At 40.7% G+C, this 15,222-nt stretch overlaps 1 protein-coding gene across 1 annotated transcript in view; it reads left to right on the top strand.

The window, feature by feature from the left end:
• Positions 1-15,222, top strand: part of MAP4 (microtubule associated protein 4) — a 109,388-nt gene that overhangs the window by 47,972 nt on the left and 46,194 nt on the right. Inside the window, exons 3-6 of the mRNA XM_007446145.1 lie at positions 3,583-3,705; positions 10,459-10,572; positions 13,358-13,492; positions 14,058-15,131. Of these exons, the coding sequence (XP_007446207.1) occupies positions 3,583-3,705; positions 10,459-10,572; positions 13,358-13,492; positions 14,058-15,131 (1,446 nt within the window). The remainder of the gene's footprint in view (positions 1-3,582; positions 3,706-10,458; positions 10,573-13,357; positions 13,493-14,057; positions 15,132-15,222) is intronic.

The raw sequence follows: 15,222 nt of genomic DNA, 5'->3' as shown, positions 1-15,222 counted from the left end.
TAAAAAAGCATTGAGGGCTTCCCTGGTGACACAGTGGTTGAGAGTCCACCTGCCGACGCAGGAGACACGGGTTCGTGCCCAGGTCTGGGAAGATCCCACATGCCGCGGAGTGGCTGGGCCCGTGAGCCATGACCACTGAGCCTGTGCGTCCGGAGCCTGTGCTCCGCAACGGGAGGGGCCACAACAGTGAGAGGCCCGCGTACCGCAAAAAACAAAAACAAAAACAAAAAGTATTGAAAAGGTGGGAAGTTTGCCTGGGGAAAACTGAAGTGAAGAGCCTCAATCTCTGTTTTTTTTTAATATTTCATATTTCTTGGTGCTGTTAATTCAGAGCTGTGTAATCACCAGTTGATTCGTTCTTGCTGTCTTATTGCTTTCCTGAGGATTTTATGTCTTTTGTTTCTGTCAGCCTTGCGACTTTTTCTCCAGCACCATCTAAAAATCAGAATGTGGCAGATATCAAACTGGCCCTATATATCTGCTGAAATAATGATGAGTACATATAAGCTACTACAGAATATTAAATCACACAGTTAACCCAGTTGGACTATAGTCAGCTCTGGAGAACTTCCTTGTGTTGAAATGCCATTTAAAGTAGGCCCTCTTGGGCTTCCCTGGTGGCGCAGTGGTTGAGAGTCCGCCTGCCAATGCAGGGGACACGGGTTCGTGCCCCGGTCCGGGAAGATCCCACATGCCGCGGAGTGGCTAGGCCCGTGAGCCATGGCCGCTGAGCCTGCGCGTCCGGAGCCTGTGCTTCGCAACGGGAGAGGCCACAACAGTGAGAGGCCCGCGTACCGCAAAAAAAAAAAAAAAAAAAAAGTTGGCCCTCTTAAAGCCAAAGGAGGGACAGAAAAGAGAAAGAATCCTGGGGAGAGACCAAAAGGGGGAGGAAGGGAGTGCTTTGAGGGGATGGAGTGGTTGCATTTCAACCTCTGGAGGTCTTAGACATGCGTTTGCCAGGGCCACATTGCAGGATGTTTTAAGTCCCTGGTAGTATATGCCGTAGCTGAGCTGTATTGCTGAGTTTTTTCTCTAATCCCTGTACCCAGGTTGTACCATAACTAATGGTGTATTTACTTCTGTACCTTTGTCATTTATTGATAGTTGACCTAGGGAATAGCTATGTGTGGAACATCCTGTACATCCATTGTAAACTGTTATTGATGAAAGATGATTATGATGATCAGTTTCCATCTTAAAAAGATATTCATGACAGATACTGCCTGAATTTTAGAAAAAGTCTCTCCTGAAGAATTGATTTGCCTACTTCTCTTGCAACTTATAGCAGAAGTTTCTTAGTTGTGTGCAGGTCTGGAGGCATGGAACATTCAGAGAAGAACAACTGCTAGAGGCTCTCTTTGACAGGTAGAACTTGGGAGGCTTTGTCATGTACAGTCTACCTTCAGCAGATAAGTTTCTCAGAGACTAGGCATTTCACTTACATAAGAAGAGTTTTAATTATAAAATTATAATTGAAATATCTTAAGTAAAAATACAGTATATTATCCCCCTTACATTCTTGCAGGCATGGAAGATAACTTAAAGTCCACAGATTTATTATGCTTAAGTGAAAATGTTTAGAGAAAAAAAAAATGGCCTCAGATATCTAACATTCTCTTGGGATGTGTTCCTGAAGGAACATTTCAGGGAATGTAATCTAGGATAAATTTTTTTGTTTCATTCCTCTTCCTCCTCTTTCCTCAAGCGCTTCATGTAGTTGAAATCAGATTTAGGTGATTCTATGAAACATGAAAATAAAGGTCAATCATGAAGGGGAAAATTTGTACCTCAAGGCAACCTGATGAGTTAGCTAGTAATAAAGGAGGGACAGTTCTGCCACTTACCCTCAAAGTTTGTCTTGAGATTAGCAGCAGGTATCTGGATCTTTTTGAAGTACCCTGTGGTTGAGCCTTCTCCTTTTCCCAGGTACAACTTTTTAAAGTCCTAGTCTTTTTTCCAGAAGCAGGGCAGTAAGGAAACTTCAACCGTGTTCGTACTGTAGCTATTCAGCCTTTCAAAACTTCTTTCCTCACTCACTTCCATAACCTTCTCCACAAAAATTCATAGCCCCCAACACGGGAAGTATATGCTAAAGGCACATACCTGGGAGTCCTAGATTTTTTTTTTTAACCACTTTATTGAGATATAATTTACATACTATAAAATTCACCCATTGTAAATTTACAGAGTTGTGCATTCATCACCACAATCCATTTTTCAGAAATTTTTTTTACCACCCTTAAAGTTATCTTGAGTCCATGTACACTCAATCCCCATCTCTATTTACAGTCTAGGCAACCAATGATTTGCTTCTTATCTTTATAGTCATCTTTTCTAGAAAACTCGTATAAACAGAATCATACAGCATATAGTCTTTCACGTCGTGCTTTTCTCACTTAGCTTATTAATGCTTGTAAAGTTCATCCATCCATGTTGAGGTGTTTATCAGTATTTCATTCCCGTTTACAGCTGAATAATATTCCAATATATGTACCATATTTTGTTTATCCATTCATCAGTTGATGAATTTTGGGTTTGTTTCCAGTCTTTAGCTATTATAAATAACATGGCTGTGAACATTCATATATTGTCTTTGTGTAGATATTTGTTTTCATTTCTCTCGGGTAGACACCTAGGAGTGGAATTGCTGGGTCATGTGATAAGTCTAAGTTTAACATTTTAAGAAACTGTCAAAGTCTAGATGTAAACTCTTACATTTTTCAGCAAGGGTGCCAAGATAAGTTAATGGGGGAAGCACAGTCTTTTCAAGAAATGGTGCTGGGAAAATGGATAGCTGTATGCAAAGGAGTGAAGTTAAGACCCCTACCTAACACCATATAAAAAATTAACCCAAAATGGATCATATACGTATATGTAAGAGGTAAAACTATAAGACTCTTACAAGAAAACATGGGCATAAATCTTTGTAACCTTAGATTAGTCAGTGGTTTCTTAGATACGACACCGAAAGCACAGATGACCGAAAAAGTACATAAACTGGACTTCATTGAAATTAAAAACTTTTGTGTTCCAAGGACATCATCAAGAAAGTGAATCTGACATTTCAATAATAAAAAAACCAAGTAGCTTAATTTAAAATTGGGTAAATTATTTGAATAAACCTTTCTTTGGGGAAAGAAAAACATAAAAGTGACCTTAGATAAGCACATGAAATAATACATAACATCATTAGTCGTCAGGGAAATGCAAATCAAAACCATGATGAGGTACCACTTCACACCCATATCTAGAATGGCTAAAATAAAAAAAGATAATAGCAGGTGTTGGTGAAGATGTGGAGAAATTGAAGCCCTCAGACATTACTGGTGAGATTATAAACTGGTACAGCCATTTATATACATTTATGGAAAAGTTTGGCAGATCCTCAAAATGTTAAACATAGAATTGCTGTATCACCTAGCAGTTCAACTGCTGAGCATATATACCCAATAGAATTGAAAACGTATGTCCACACAAAAATCTGTACTTGAATGTTCATAGCAGCATTATTTACAAAAGCCAAAAATAATTAGATGTCAACAGTGGTACCTTATAACTTTTGTTTCCTCTTTCTATTTGAAGGGTCTCCAACTGAATTCCTTGAAGAGAAAATGGCCTACCAGGGATATCAGAACAGCCAGAACTGGCCAGAAAATACAAACTTTTGCTTTGAACCCGAGCAAGTGGTGAATCCTATCCAGACTGGTAAGTGCAAGGCTTGCTTGTGACTGCTGAATGTGAACTATGACATAAACATGGAAAAGCCACAATCACCACTGTTTAAGCTGTTTTCCAAAGCAACTGCAAAATTTTATATTCCCACCGGTAAATGAGATAAAACATTTCAGCCTAAATATAGCTTGTAAAGCACAACCAAGGTATGATTATTTCCCCTGAACATTTAGTTGACCCTTTCTCCTCTCTATTTATCCCTTCTTCTGAGGCAGGTACCCCTTTGTTTTCTCCCCTTCAAAACCTGTTTTGAGTAAAAATCTGAAATTCATATTCATTGAGGGCTAAATGATCAATAGTACCTTAGAACCTTAGTTCTTCCAAAAGGAATTATTATAGTACTAATAGCACCGTTTGTCAAATGCCTATTTTGTGCCAGGCACAGTACTAGAGCCTCAATATACATATTATCTGCGTTTCTTAGCTAACTCTGCCAAGTATATATTATCCTCATTTGACAAAAAAAAGAAAACTAAAACTTATACCCAATTTGTATAAAATTCTAACTAATTTATAGAGACAAAAAAAAAAAGCCTATCTGTAGTTGCCTAGAGTTGGAAGTGGTGGGAGGGATGGACTGCAGAAGCACCTCAAAGCAGTAGTCGATACCTCCATGTCAGAGTTAATGAGATTGAGAGCTCAAGTTATTTGTTTCCACTTATATATGGTTTCTTTTTTGCTATCTAACTTAAAAGGTGCCCATAACTGGTTCCAGATGTTCTAGTACTTGATGTTCTGTACTACTCTTCAGTCATTAGCTGTCCCAGATATACGTAATTTTTGAAGAAAGCTTTAATGAGATGTAATTCACATAGCATACAATTCACCCATTTAAAATGTACAATTGAGTGGATTTTAGTATATTTACATATATGTACAGCCATCACCAGAGTCCATTTTACAATATTTTTTGTCACCTCATAAAGAAACTCAGTACTCCTTAGATTTCACCCCCATCTCCTTATCCACCCCAGCCCTAAGCAACCACTAAATCTACTTTCTGTCTCTATAAATTTACCTATTCAGGACATTTCGTATGAATGGAATCATCACGTTAATATGTGGTCTTTTGTGACTGGCTTTTTTCATTTGGCCCAGTGTTTTCAAAGTACATGCATTTTTTGGCATGGATTAGAACTTCATTCTTTAAATAGGCATGTAATATTTTGTATGGATACACTGCATTTTGTTTATTCATCAGTTGATGGACATTTGGGTTGGTCTCCCCCTTTTTTTTTCAAACTATTGTAAATAATGCTTTCTAAAGCATTCGTGTACAAGATTTTGTGTAGATGAAGGAATGTAACCTGGATTGGAATTGCTGATCATATGGTAACTCTGTTTAATCATTTGAGGAATTGCCAAGCTGTTTTCCAAAGCAACTACAACATTTTATATTCCCACCAGTAACGCATGAGGTTTGTAATCACTACATCCTTGACAACACTTGTTTTCCCTTTTTAAACAATTATAACTAACCTAATGGGTGTGAAATGGTATCTTGTGGTGATTTTGATTTGCATTTTCCTAATGGCTGATGATGTTGATTATCTTTTTATCTTTTCATGTGCTTATTGGCTATTTGTATACCTTCCTTAGAGAAATGTGTATTCAGATCCTTTGACCATTTTCTAGTTGGTTGATCTTTTTGCTGTGCTGTAAGAATTCTTTATATATTTCACATACTAGACGCTTATCAGATTTATGATTTGCAAATATTTTCTCCCATTTTGTGGCTTGTCTTCTGATTTTCTTGGTAGTGTCCGTGGAGCACAAGTTTTTAATAATTAATTAATTAAATTTATTTATTGTTGGCTGCGTTGGGTCTTTGTTGCTGCACATGGGCCTTCTCCAGCTGCGGCAAGCGGGGTCTGCTCCTCGCTGCGGTACGCAGGACTCTCATTGCAGTGGCTTCTCCCATTGCAGAGCATGGGCTCCAGGCGCACGGGCCTCAGTAGGTGTGGCACATGGGCTCAGAAGTTGTGGCACATGGGCTCAGCTGCTCCACGGGACGTGGGATCCTCCCGGACCAGGGCTCCAACCCACGTCCCCTGCATCAGCAGGCAGATTCTCAACCACTGTGCCAGCAGGGAAGCCCAGTTTTTAATTTTGATGATGTCCAGTTTATCTAGTTTTTCTTTCGTTGCTCAATCTTTGGTGTCATATCTAAGAATCCATCACCAAATCTGAGGTCATGAAGATTTATCCTTATGTTTTCTTCTAAAAATTTTATATAGTTTTAGCTCTTATATTGAGGTCTTTGATCCACTGTGGGTTAGTTTTTGTGTATGGTGAAAGGTGTAGGGGTCCAGATTCATTGTTCTTCATGTGGATATCCAGTTGTCCCAGCTCCATTTTTTGAAAAGTCTATCCTTTCCCCATTGAATTGTCTTGGCACCCTTGTTGAAAATTTGTTGACCATAGATATACAGTTTTGTTTCTCAGCTCTTAGTTCTGTTCCATTGTTCTGTATGTCTGTCCTTATGCCAGTACTACACTGTCATGGTTACTGTTGCTTTGTGGTAAGTTTTGCAATTGAGTAGTATGAGTCTACCTACTTTGGTCTTTTTTTTTTTTTTGCGGTTCGCGGGCCTCTCACTGTTGTGGCCTCTCACGTGGCGGAGCACAGGCTCTGGACGTGCAGCCTCAGTGGCCATGGCTCAAGGGCCCAGCCGCTCCGTGGCATGTGGGATCTTCCCGGACCTGGGCACGAACCCCTGTCCCCTGCATCGGCAGGCGGACTCTCAACCACTGCGTCACCAGGGAAGCCCTGGTCTTCTTTTTGATGATTATTTTGGCTATTTTGTATCCTTTGCAATTCCATATTAATTTTAGAGTCAGCTTGTGAATTTCTATAACGAAATCAGCTGCGGGACTTCCCTGTGGCACAGTGGTTAAGAATCTGTCTGGCAATTCAGGGGACATGGGTTCGATCCCTGGTCTGTAAAGATCCCACATGCCATGGAGCTACTAAGCCTGTGCACCACAACTACTGAGCCCTTGTGCCACAACTACTGAAGCCCACACACCTAAAGCCTGTGCTCTGCAAAAGAGAAGCCACCGCAATGAGAAGCCTGCGCACCACTGCAAAGAGTAGACCCCGCTTGCCGCAACTAGAGAAAACCCACAGGCGACAACAAAGACCCAGTGCAGCCAAAAATAAATAAATAAATAAATAAATTAATTAATTAATTAAAAGAAAAAGAAATCAGCTGGGATTTTTGATAGGAATTGTGTTAAATCTGTAGATCAATTCGGGGAGTTTTGCCATCTCAACAATATTAAGTCTTCCAATCCTTAAACTTAGAATGTTTTTCCATGTGTTTATATCTTACTTCTTTCAGCAATATTTTTGTAGTTTTCAGAGTGTAAGTTTTATACTCCCTTTTGTAAAATTTATTCCTAATATTTTATTCTTCTTTATTCTTATGAATGGAATTGTTTTCTTCATTTCATTTTCAGATTGTTCTGAATCTGAATTGGTTTTTGTATATTGATCTTGTATCTTCCGACCTTGCTGAACTCATTAATTCTAATAGTTTTTTAGTTGATTCCGTAGGATTTTCTGCATATAAGATCATGTCCTCTACAATAAAGTTTTACTTCTTCCTTTCTAATCAGGCTGCCTTTTATTTCTTGTCCTTGCTTAATTGTCCTGACTAGAACCTTCAGTACAGTGTTAAATAGAAGTGGCAAGAGCAGACTTCCTTGTTTGTTCCTGGTCTTAGTTAGGGAAAGCATCCAGTCTTTTACCATTAAGCATGGTCTTAGCTGTGCGGTTTTTGTTGATGTTGTTTATCAGATTAAGGAAAATGCCTTCTATTCCTAATTTGTTGAGTGTTTGATTTATTGTGAAAGGGTGTTGGGTTTTGCCAAGTGATTTTTCTGCATCTATTGATGATCATGTGGTTTTATTTTTTAAATTCTGTTGTTATGTATGTATTCCATTAATTGATTCTTGGATGTTAAACCAATGTTGCATTCCTGAGATGGATCCCATTTGGTCATGGTATATAATGAGTTTTATATGCTGGCACATATGTAAACATTTGTTGAGGATTTTTGCATCCATGTTCAGAAAAGATACTGGTCAGTAGTTTTCCTTTCTTGAGATGTCTTTGTCTAGTTTTATATTAGTCTCATACAATGAGTTGAGAAGTATCCTCCTCTCTTTAATATTTTTGGAAGTGTTTGTGAAGAATTGATTTTCATTCTTCTTTAAATGTTTGGTAGATTTCATCAGGGAAGCCATCTCAGCCAGGGCGTTTCTTTGTGAGTAGTTTTTAATTACTAATTCAGGGTGATGGCTCCAGTGATCCCCACCTCCTAGTAGTCACACCCTTGTGTAGTCACCTTCCACATTGTACCATGCTTGGGCTATGTGACCAATAGAATAGATGGCAGAAATAATGTTATGCCATTTCTAAGATTAGATTACAAAAGGCACTACAGTTTCTGTCTTGGTCACACTGGGTTTACTCACCCTGGCAATAGCTGCTGCTGTGGAGAGGCACACGTGGGGAGGAACAGAAGCCTCCAGTTAATAGCCATGTGAGTAAGCCATCATCATGTAGGCAGGTTCTCCAGCCCCAGTCAAGTCTCCAAATGATCACAGCCCTGGGCAGTACCTTCACTGCAGCCTTGTGAGAAACTGTAGTGGAGGTGGGGAAGAAATAGATTCTGGGAGACATTTTTTTTTCATTTTATTTATTTATCTTTTGGCTGTGTTGGGTCTTCGTTGCCGCACATGGGCTTTCTCTAGTTGTGGCGAGCGGGGGCTACTCTTCTTTGCGGTGTGCGGACTTCTCATTGTGGTGGCTTCTCTTGTTGCGGAGCTCAGGCTTCAGTAGTTGTGGCATGCGGGCTCAGTAATTGTGGCTCGTGGGCTCTAGAGCACAGGCTCAGCAGTTGTGGCACACGGGCTTAGTTGCTCCGCGGCATGTAGGATCTTCCTGGACTAAGGCTCGAACCTGTGTCCCCTGCATTGGCAGGCAGATTCTTATCCACTGTGCCACCAGGGAAGACCCCTGAGGGACATTTTGAAGGTCAAGTCAGCTGGATTTCCTGATGACTTGGATGTGGTGTATGAAAGAGAGAAACCAAGGATGACTCCAGGGTTTTGGACCAAAAAGATAGAATGCCATCAGAGATGGGAAGACTGTAGGAGGAGTGATTTGGGAAACGGGTTACATTTTGGCTTTATTTTATACATTAAGTGTTGGCAGTTTGATACAGAAGTCAGGAAATAAAGGGAGAGGTTGAAATGACTGGAGATACAAATTTGAGTGTCATCATCTTATAGATGGAATTTTAAACTGTGAGACTGGATGAGATCACTAAGAGAGGGAATGTATGTAGGTAGAGAAAGAAAAGGTCTTCCTCTGTCCCGCAACCACTCAGTTCTTTAGTGCTCAGCTTAAATATTTGTCAAGTGAAGACCTTCCTTGACTTGAACTAAAGTATATCCATCTCCTAAGTGTTTTCAACCCTGATCTTATACGTCTTTGTGTTTTTAGACCACACAGGGTCTGCCATATCATATGCACCGAGTAAAATAGTAATGAATAAATGACAGAACTTTGTAGAAATCTTTGATTTTTACATGTGATTTAGCATTCTTCCCCTCCTAATGTGTGAACCATACAACAGTTATTCTCATTGCTGGTTTAACTGTCCTGTTTTCCTTCAGCGGAAGTGTGAGAGGCAGAGCAAGCAGCAGGTACCCCAAACCAAGTTAAGACTGGGGAGAATGAAGCTTTCTAATATGGCTAGATTCTAGCTCCTCTGCTGTTCTGAAGCAGAAGCACTGGGGCCTCCTCCAGCCCCAGCAGTTTCTCAGTTTCCTTTCTGCTCGTTCATATTCTGCAGTGCTGTGCTCTCCCCTAATCCTGAAATCCCTTACTAGAAGAGGGAGGGGCAGCTGCCTCAGAGCCACAGGAATGAACATTCACTTAAAGCCTGGACTTCAGTGCAGCTGCCTCTGACAATGGAAGTGCCTAAAGGGAATTAGCATTCCCTGAGAAACTAGTTAGAAATGCAGATTCTTAGGGCCCAGCAGTGTTTTTATAAGCTTTCAGGCTAATTCTGATGTGTGTTGCATTTCGAGATGGCCTCCTTGGAGAGCAGAATTCTTGCTTGGCCTAAATGGCTTTGCTCTTTTTTCATGTAAGAAGGTACAGAGTTTACCTGATGTTTTCAGTGCCTTTACTCATGTCAACTCCTGAGTCTAGAGTTCATTCTTTCCAGGTACCAGCAGTTCACCTTGTCTCATTCAGACAGCTTTTGAAATGCAGTTTTCTTCATGCTCTCCACAGGAGGTGAAAATGTCTCTTTTACTTGTTCTGTGTGTGTTTTTTTTTAATAACCTAAAATGAATGTCTGTTCTGTAAATACATATTGAAAGTTTAATTATATTTGTACTCTCACCTCCTAATATATTATAGACTCGAGCATTAGTTGTAGTTTTAGTTTTATGTGTTTGTTGGCTGTCTGATTTAGATAATTAAATCTTAGAGAATATGAGATTATGTATTTTTAACTTGTCACAAATGAATTAATGAATATTTGATTCCCTACCACATTCAGTCACATATTATCTCAACATATTTAACTCACTGTTGATGACACACATGTAGCTAATCAGTATTCATCAGAGCATAATAAGGAATGATAATGTTTCTAGTTGTGTTCAATGGGAATGAGTTTTAAATTCCTTTTTTATTCCAGATCCCTTTAAGATGCACCATGATGACAGCCTGGAAGATTTGCTCTTTCTCCCCAGTGGAACAACCAGTGCTTCAGCATCTGCAGAACAAAATGACCCCCTGAAAGACAGTTATGGTATGACTTCTCCAGCTGGATTTACTTCTTACCTCCATCAATTAATTTGGCTTTTCACCCATCACCTTTGAAGTGAATCACTAGGCAAAGTCATGTTTAGGGGCTCTGGCTCTGACAAGGCTCCTTCTAGATTAGTCACAGAGAATTCACAGTTGGGCTGCTCAGGTTCAGCTCACCTCCTCTCATGGGATCTTGAATCCTATATCCTAGGGCCAGGTTCTGTCTCCATATTTTTATTAGTTCATGGCCTTCCACAAGTTATGTCCTCCCTAAACTTTGGCTTCTTTATAAAATGGGGCCACCACTTGTTCTTACCTTAAAGATGTGGTGTTGATGAAATAAAATTTATGTAAAAGTACTTCGCATAGTTTCTGGTACATGGTAAACTAAACGTTAAACAGATCTTAGTTATCAATTAGTAGTTTCCTCATTCCTGGTTTTGTATAACTTAACGTGAATGTGGCCAAGGTACTGTAGGGCAGGCAAAACTTTACTTCTACCCATCTTTGGTGTTCAGTTGAGACTCTGTAGACAGGTTAATAAGAAAAAACAAATAGTTTATTAACGCATGCAACATACATCACATGAGAAGAAAGTAACTCAAAGGTGTAGCTTAGAAATTCAGTTTGGGACTTCCCTGGTGGCACAGTGGTTGAGAATCCGCCTGCCAATGCAGGGGACATGGGTTCAAGCCCTGGTCTGGGAAGATCCCACATGCCGCAGAGCAGCTAAGCCCTTGCACCACAATCACTGACCCTGCACTCTAGAGCCTGTGAGCCACAACTACTGAGCCCGCGTGCCACAACTACCAAAGCCCACATGCCTAGAGCTCATGCTTCGCAAGGAAAAGCCGGCGCACCTCAATGAAGAGTAGCCCCTGCTCGCTGCAAGTAGAGAAAGTCCGCATGCAGCAACAAAGACCCAACACAGTCAAAAATATATAAACAAAAAAACAAAATAAATAAATTTATTTAAAAAAAGAAAGAAATTCAGTTTGTGTAGCATCCTCAACGAAGAATATTAAATTTGTAGAGAAATGACAGGATAAAGGAAAGCAATTTTACACTTCCAAGAGTCATACTTCGGGAAGGTAAGTATATGAGAGGGAACTAATGGAGTCAGGTTTGTTTGCATATTCCTTTGGTGCCCTCTCTGGCCTGATAAGTGTCTCATGCCAGTGAAAGGAAAATTTATATCCTGCCTTTAGGCAGAAAGGGAGGAGCTTCTTCTCAATTTGTTGTTTGCTTAATTGCCTTCAGCTCAAAATTTTTATGTTAAAGGGGCATATTTTGGGGTAACATGTTCTGGTTTCCTTCAGTACCCATCATCAGTAAGTCCCACTTCAAATAATGCTTATAATTTTGTATTTGTAAAGATCCTGGCTAGTAGTTGTATGTTTCACTTATGCTTTTCTTTGGCCTGATGATCTCTTGCAAGAAGGATGTTAAATGAGTTGACTTTGATGCAATCCATCTAGTCTCCTGATTTGATTTTGGCTTTGACTCCTGTTTTGTCAGCTCACTACCTAGGCAGTCACTTAGTTGCATTGACTTCTTTCTTTATAGCATCTTTCTTCTCTTTCTTTGTGCTCCCTCTGCTTTACCCCAGTGCAAGCCCCTATCACTTCATACCTAGACCACCTCAGTAGTCGCCTGTCAGACTTCCTGCTCCCCTTTAAAATTAGTTCTGAATATACCTGATGATCTGACTCCCTGTTCTGTATTCATTGTCTCATTTTTATGATTAAGACCTTAAGACAGCTCCCCCACACACACTTTTTTTTCTCTAAATTCTCTGGTTTTCTGGATTCTTTCTTCTACTGTTTGTTCTAATCCCATTTTTCCCTCTCTGGTATACAAGATCTGTTTGAATCAGACTAATCTCATAGTCCCAAAAACATTCTTGTCCTGTTGGCATCCTCGTTCTTTTCTTTGCTCAGTGAGCTCCCCATCCTTGTAATTGACTACTCTCTTCTCTCTTCCTGCTCTTGCTTCTCTGAAGCCTTCTGTGACTGTGCTGGTCTCATGGTTCTTTAGAAATTCTTATAGCATTTAGTCCATACTACACAGTTTACCTTATTTGATATATGTCTGTCTTGCCTCTCTAGCTCAATTGTAGTAATCTTGATGGCAAGGACCAGGTGATACTAAATCCCATGTGATATTAGGTCTGGCAGAGGACAGCATAATAATAATGCTTTTACATCTGTCTAGTTCTTAATAATTTACAAAGCATTTTCACAAAAGTATCTTCTAAAGTTGGAAAGGGTTGTATGTTAATCTCACTGTACAGATGAGGAAATTGATTCACTGTCCCTTACTGTATGTTGCGTTCTATCGGTTGTGATGTAGGAGCAAGAGCTCGTCCTTTGCTATTTTTTATTTATTTATTTTTAATATCTTTATTGGAGTATAATTGCTTTACAATGGTGTGTTAGTTTCTGCTTTATAACAAAGTGAATCAGCTATACAAATACATATATCCCCATATCTCCTCCCTCTTGTGTCTCCCTCCCACCCTCCCTATTCTTTGGTGTTTTTGAATCTTTGTAAAACATTGTAGAAGGTGGCCAGTCAGTGTCAATCAGCAGCGCAACAGCCTAACAATTAGCCAAAACCTAGAGAATGTCAGCGGTTTTTACTTTAAAACTTGCTTGCTTTGTTTCTCGTTGGTCCTTTTGGCCTATGTCTTTATGGCAATATATAAAGCTGGTTTTAAATATCAAATGTCTTTTTTCCCCCAATGTTGACTGAGTCTGAAAAATGTATTTGTGTTTCAATATTAGGTGTGTTTCCCTGTGACACATTTGCTCCTGCAGCTGTTGTTCCTCAGGGGTGGCCTGTGGAAGCTCCAAACCCTCCACATTCAGAATCCTTCATTTCCCCTGAGGCCATTACACAGCCTCTGCAGCCTACAGCAGGTACATTATTAGGATCCCTGTTTATCACTTAATAGTTACAGCATCAATAATCAATATAAAGCAGCAGACATTTTTGAGCCTTGTGCAGCAAGCAGTATAGGTAGGTAAAATTTTCACAACTGTCACAGATGTTTTTAAACTTAAATTACTGATTTCAAAGCTGGAGGAATTAAGTTGTAGTTGAAATACAACACTTAGGGCCAATGGGCAAAGACAATCCCTCTGTAATTCAGGGCAGATTTAGAAATCTGGGGGGTTTTCTTGATGTCCCACAGGTTCCCTTTCTGACACTAATTGTGTACCTGTGTTGATTTTTTGGACCTGTGTTTTTTTCTCTCCTTTGCCTTTCCTCCTCCACTCTTTGTTCTGCCAGTATTCTATTCTTCTAAGTATTAGGACTGTCGAAGAGTAGGCACAAATGCATTAAGTGGACAGCTTTTTAGTTATGTTTAGGATATTATGGTCACAAAAGCCAGATACTCTCGTGCCCTAAGAAAGTAAGTTTTGAATGAAGAGCTATGAGCAGACAATGATGGATCCTAAATGTCCAATTTATTTCCCCTAGAGCCTGCTAAGGAGGTAGAAATGGCATCAGCAGAAGAGAGAGCACCAGCAAAAGCAATGGAAATGATGATGGGACTGAAGGCTGCTAACATGGCACCATCTCGAGAATCAGAGATGGTCCTGGCCAAGGATGTGGCGCCAGCCACAGAAACAGAGTTGGCATTGGCTAAAGACACGGAACCACCTACCGAACCAGATGTGGCCCTGGCCAAGGACATGGAATCATCCATCGAACCAGATATGGCGTTAGTCAAGGACGTGGTACTACCCCTAGAAACAGAGGCAACCCCAGTTAAGGACAATGTATTGCCCACAGAAACAGATGTGTCTTTGGCCAAGGACGTGGTACTGCCCACAGAAACAGAGGTAACCCCATCCAAGGACATACTACTATTCAAAGAAACAGAGAGGACACCACCTGTAAAAATGGATTTGGCCCCAACTGAGGGCATGGTACCACCTACAGACCGAGAGGTGGCCCCACCCAAGGGTGTAGCATCACTTTCAGAAATAGAGGTGCCACTGGATGAGGATGTTGTGTCATCCACAGAAATATCCTTAGCCAAGGAGGTAGCCCTGTCCTCAGAAACAGAGGAGGCCCTGACTGGGGATATGGTACTACCCCCAGAAACAGAGGTGGCCCTAGTCAAGAACATGGCTGCACCTCCAGAAACAGAAGTCACCCCAATCAAGGACATGGCTCCACCCCCAGAAGTAGAGATGGCCCTGAGCAAGGACGTGGCTCCACCTCAAGAAACAGAGGTGGCCCTGGGCAAGGACATGGTTTCATCTCCAGAAACAGAGGTGGCCCTGGGCAAGGACATGGTTTCATCTCCAGAAACAGAGATGGCCCTGGGCAAGAATGTGGCTCTACCCCTACAAACGGAGGTGACCCTGGCCAACAATGTGGCTCCAGCCAAGGATGTTGCAGCATCCTCAGAAGCAGAGGTGGCACCAGTTCCTGTTAAGGACATGGAAACTGCACGGACACAGGAAGAAACAAGTGAGGATTCCCAGTTAGAATCTCTCCAGGATGAAGGACAGTCAGCTGTACCTCCTCTCATGATTTCAGCAGGTATGGGCTTACGCTTACTTGCAGTATTTGTCTACAAGGGTGTAGTCTCCAGAAGGGTAAGTCATGCCGGGTAAAATAAAGAGTCACACTG

Source organism: Lipotes vexillifer, unplaced genomic scaffold (genome assembly GCF_000442215.2).
Source record: "Lipotes vexillifer unplaced genomic scaffold, Lipotes_vexillifer_v1.1 scaffold491, whole genome shotgun sequence".
Classification (NCBI taxonomy): domain Eukaryota; kingdom Metazoa; phylum Chordata; class Mammalia; order Artiodactyla; family Lipotidae; genus Lipotes; species Lipotes vexillifer.
This window is presented reverse-complemented; position numbering and strand designations above follow the sequence as displayed.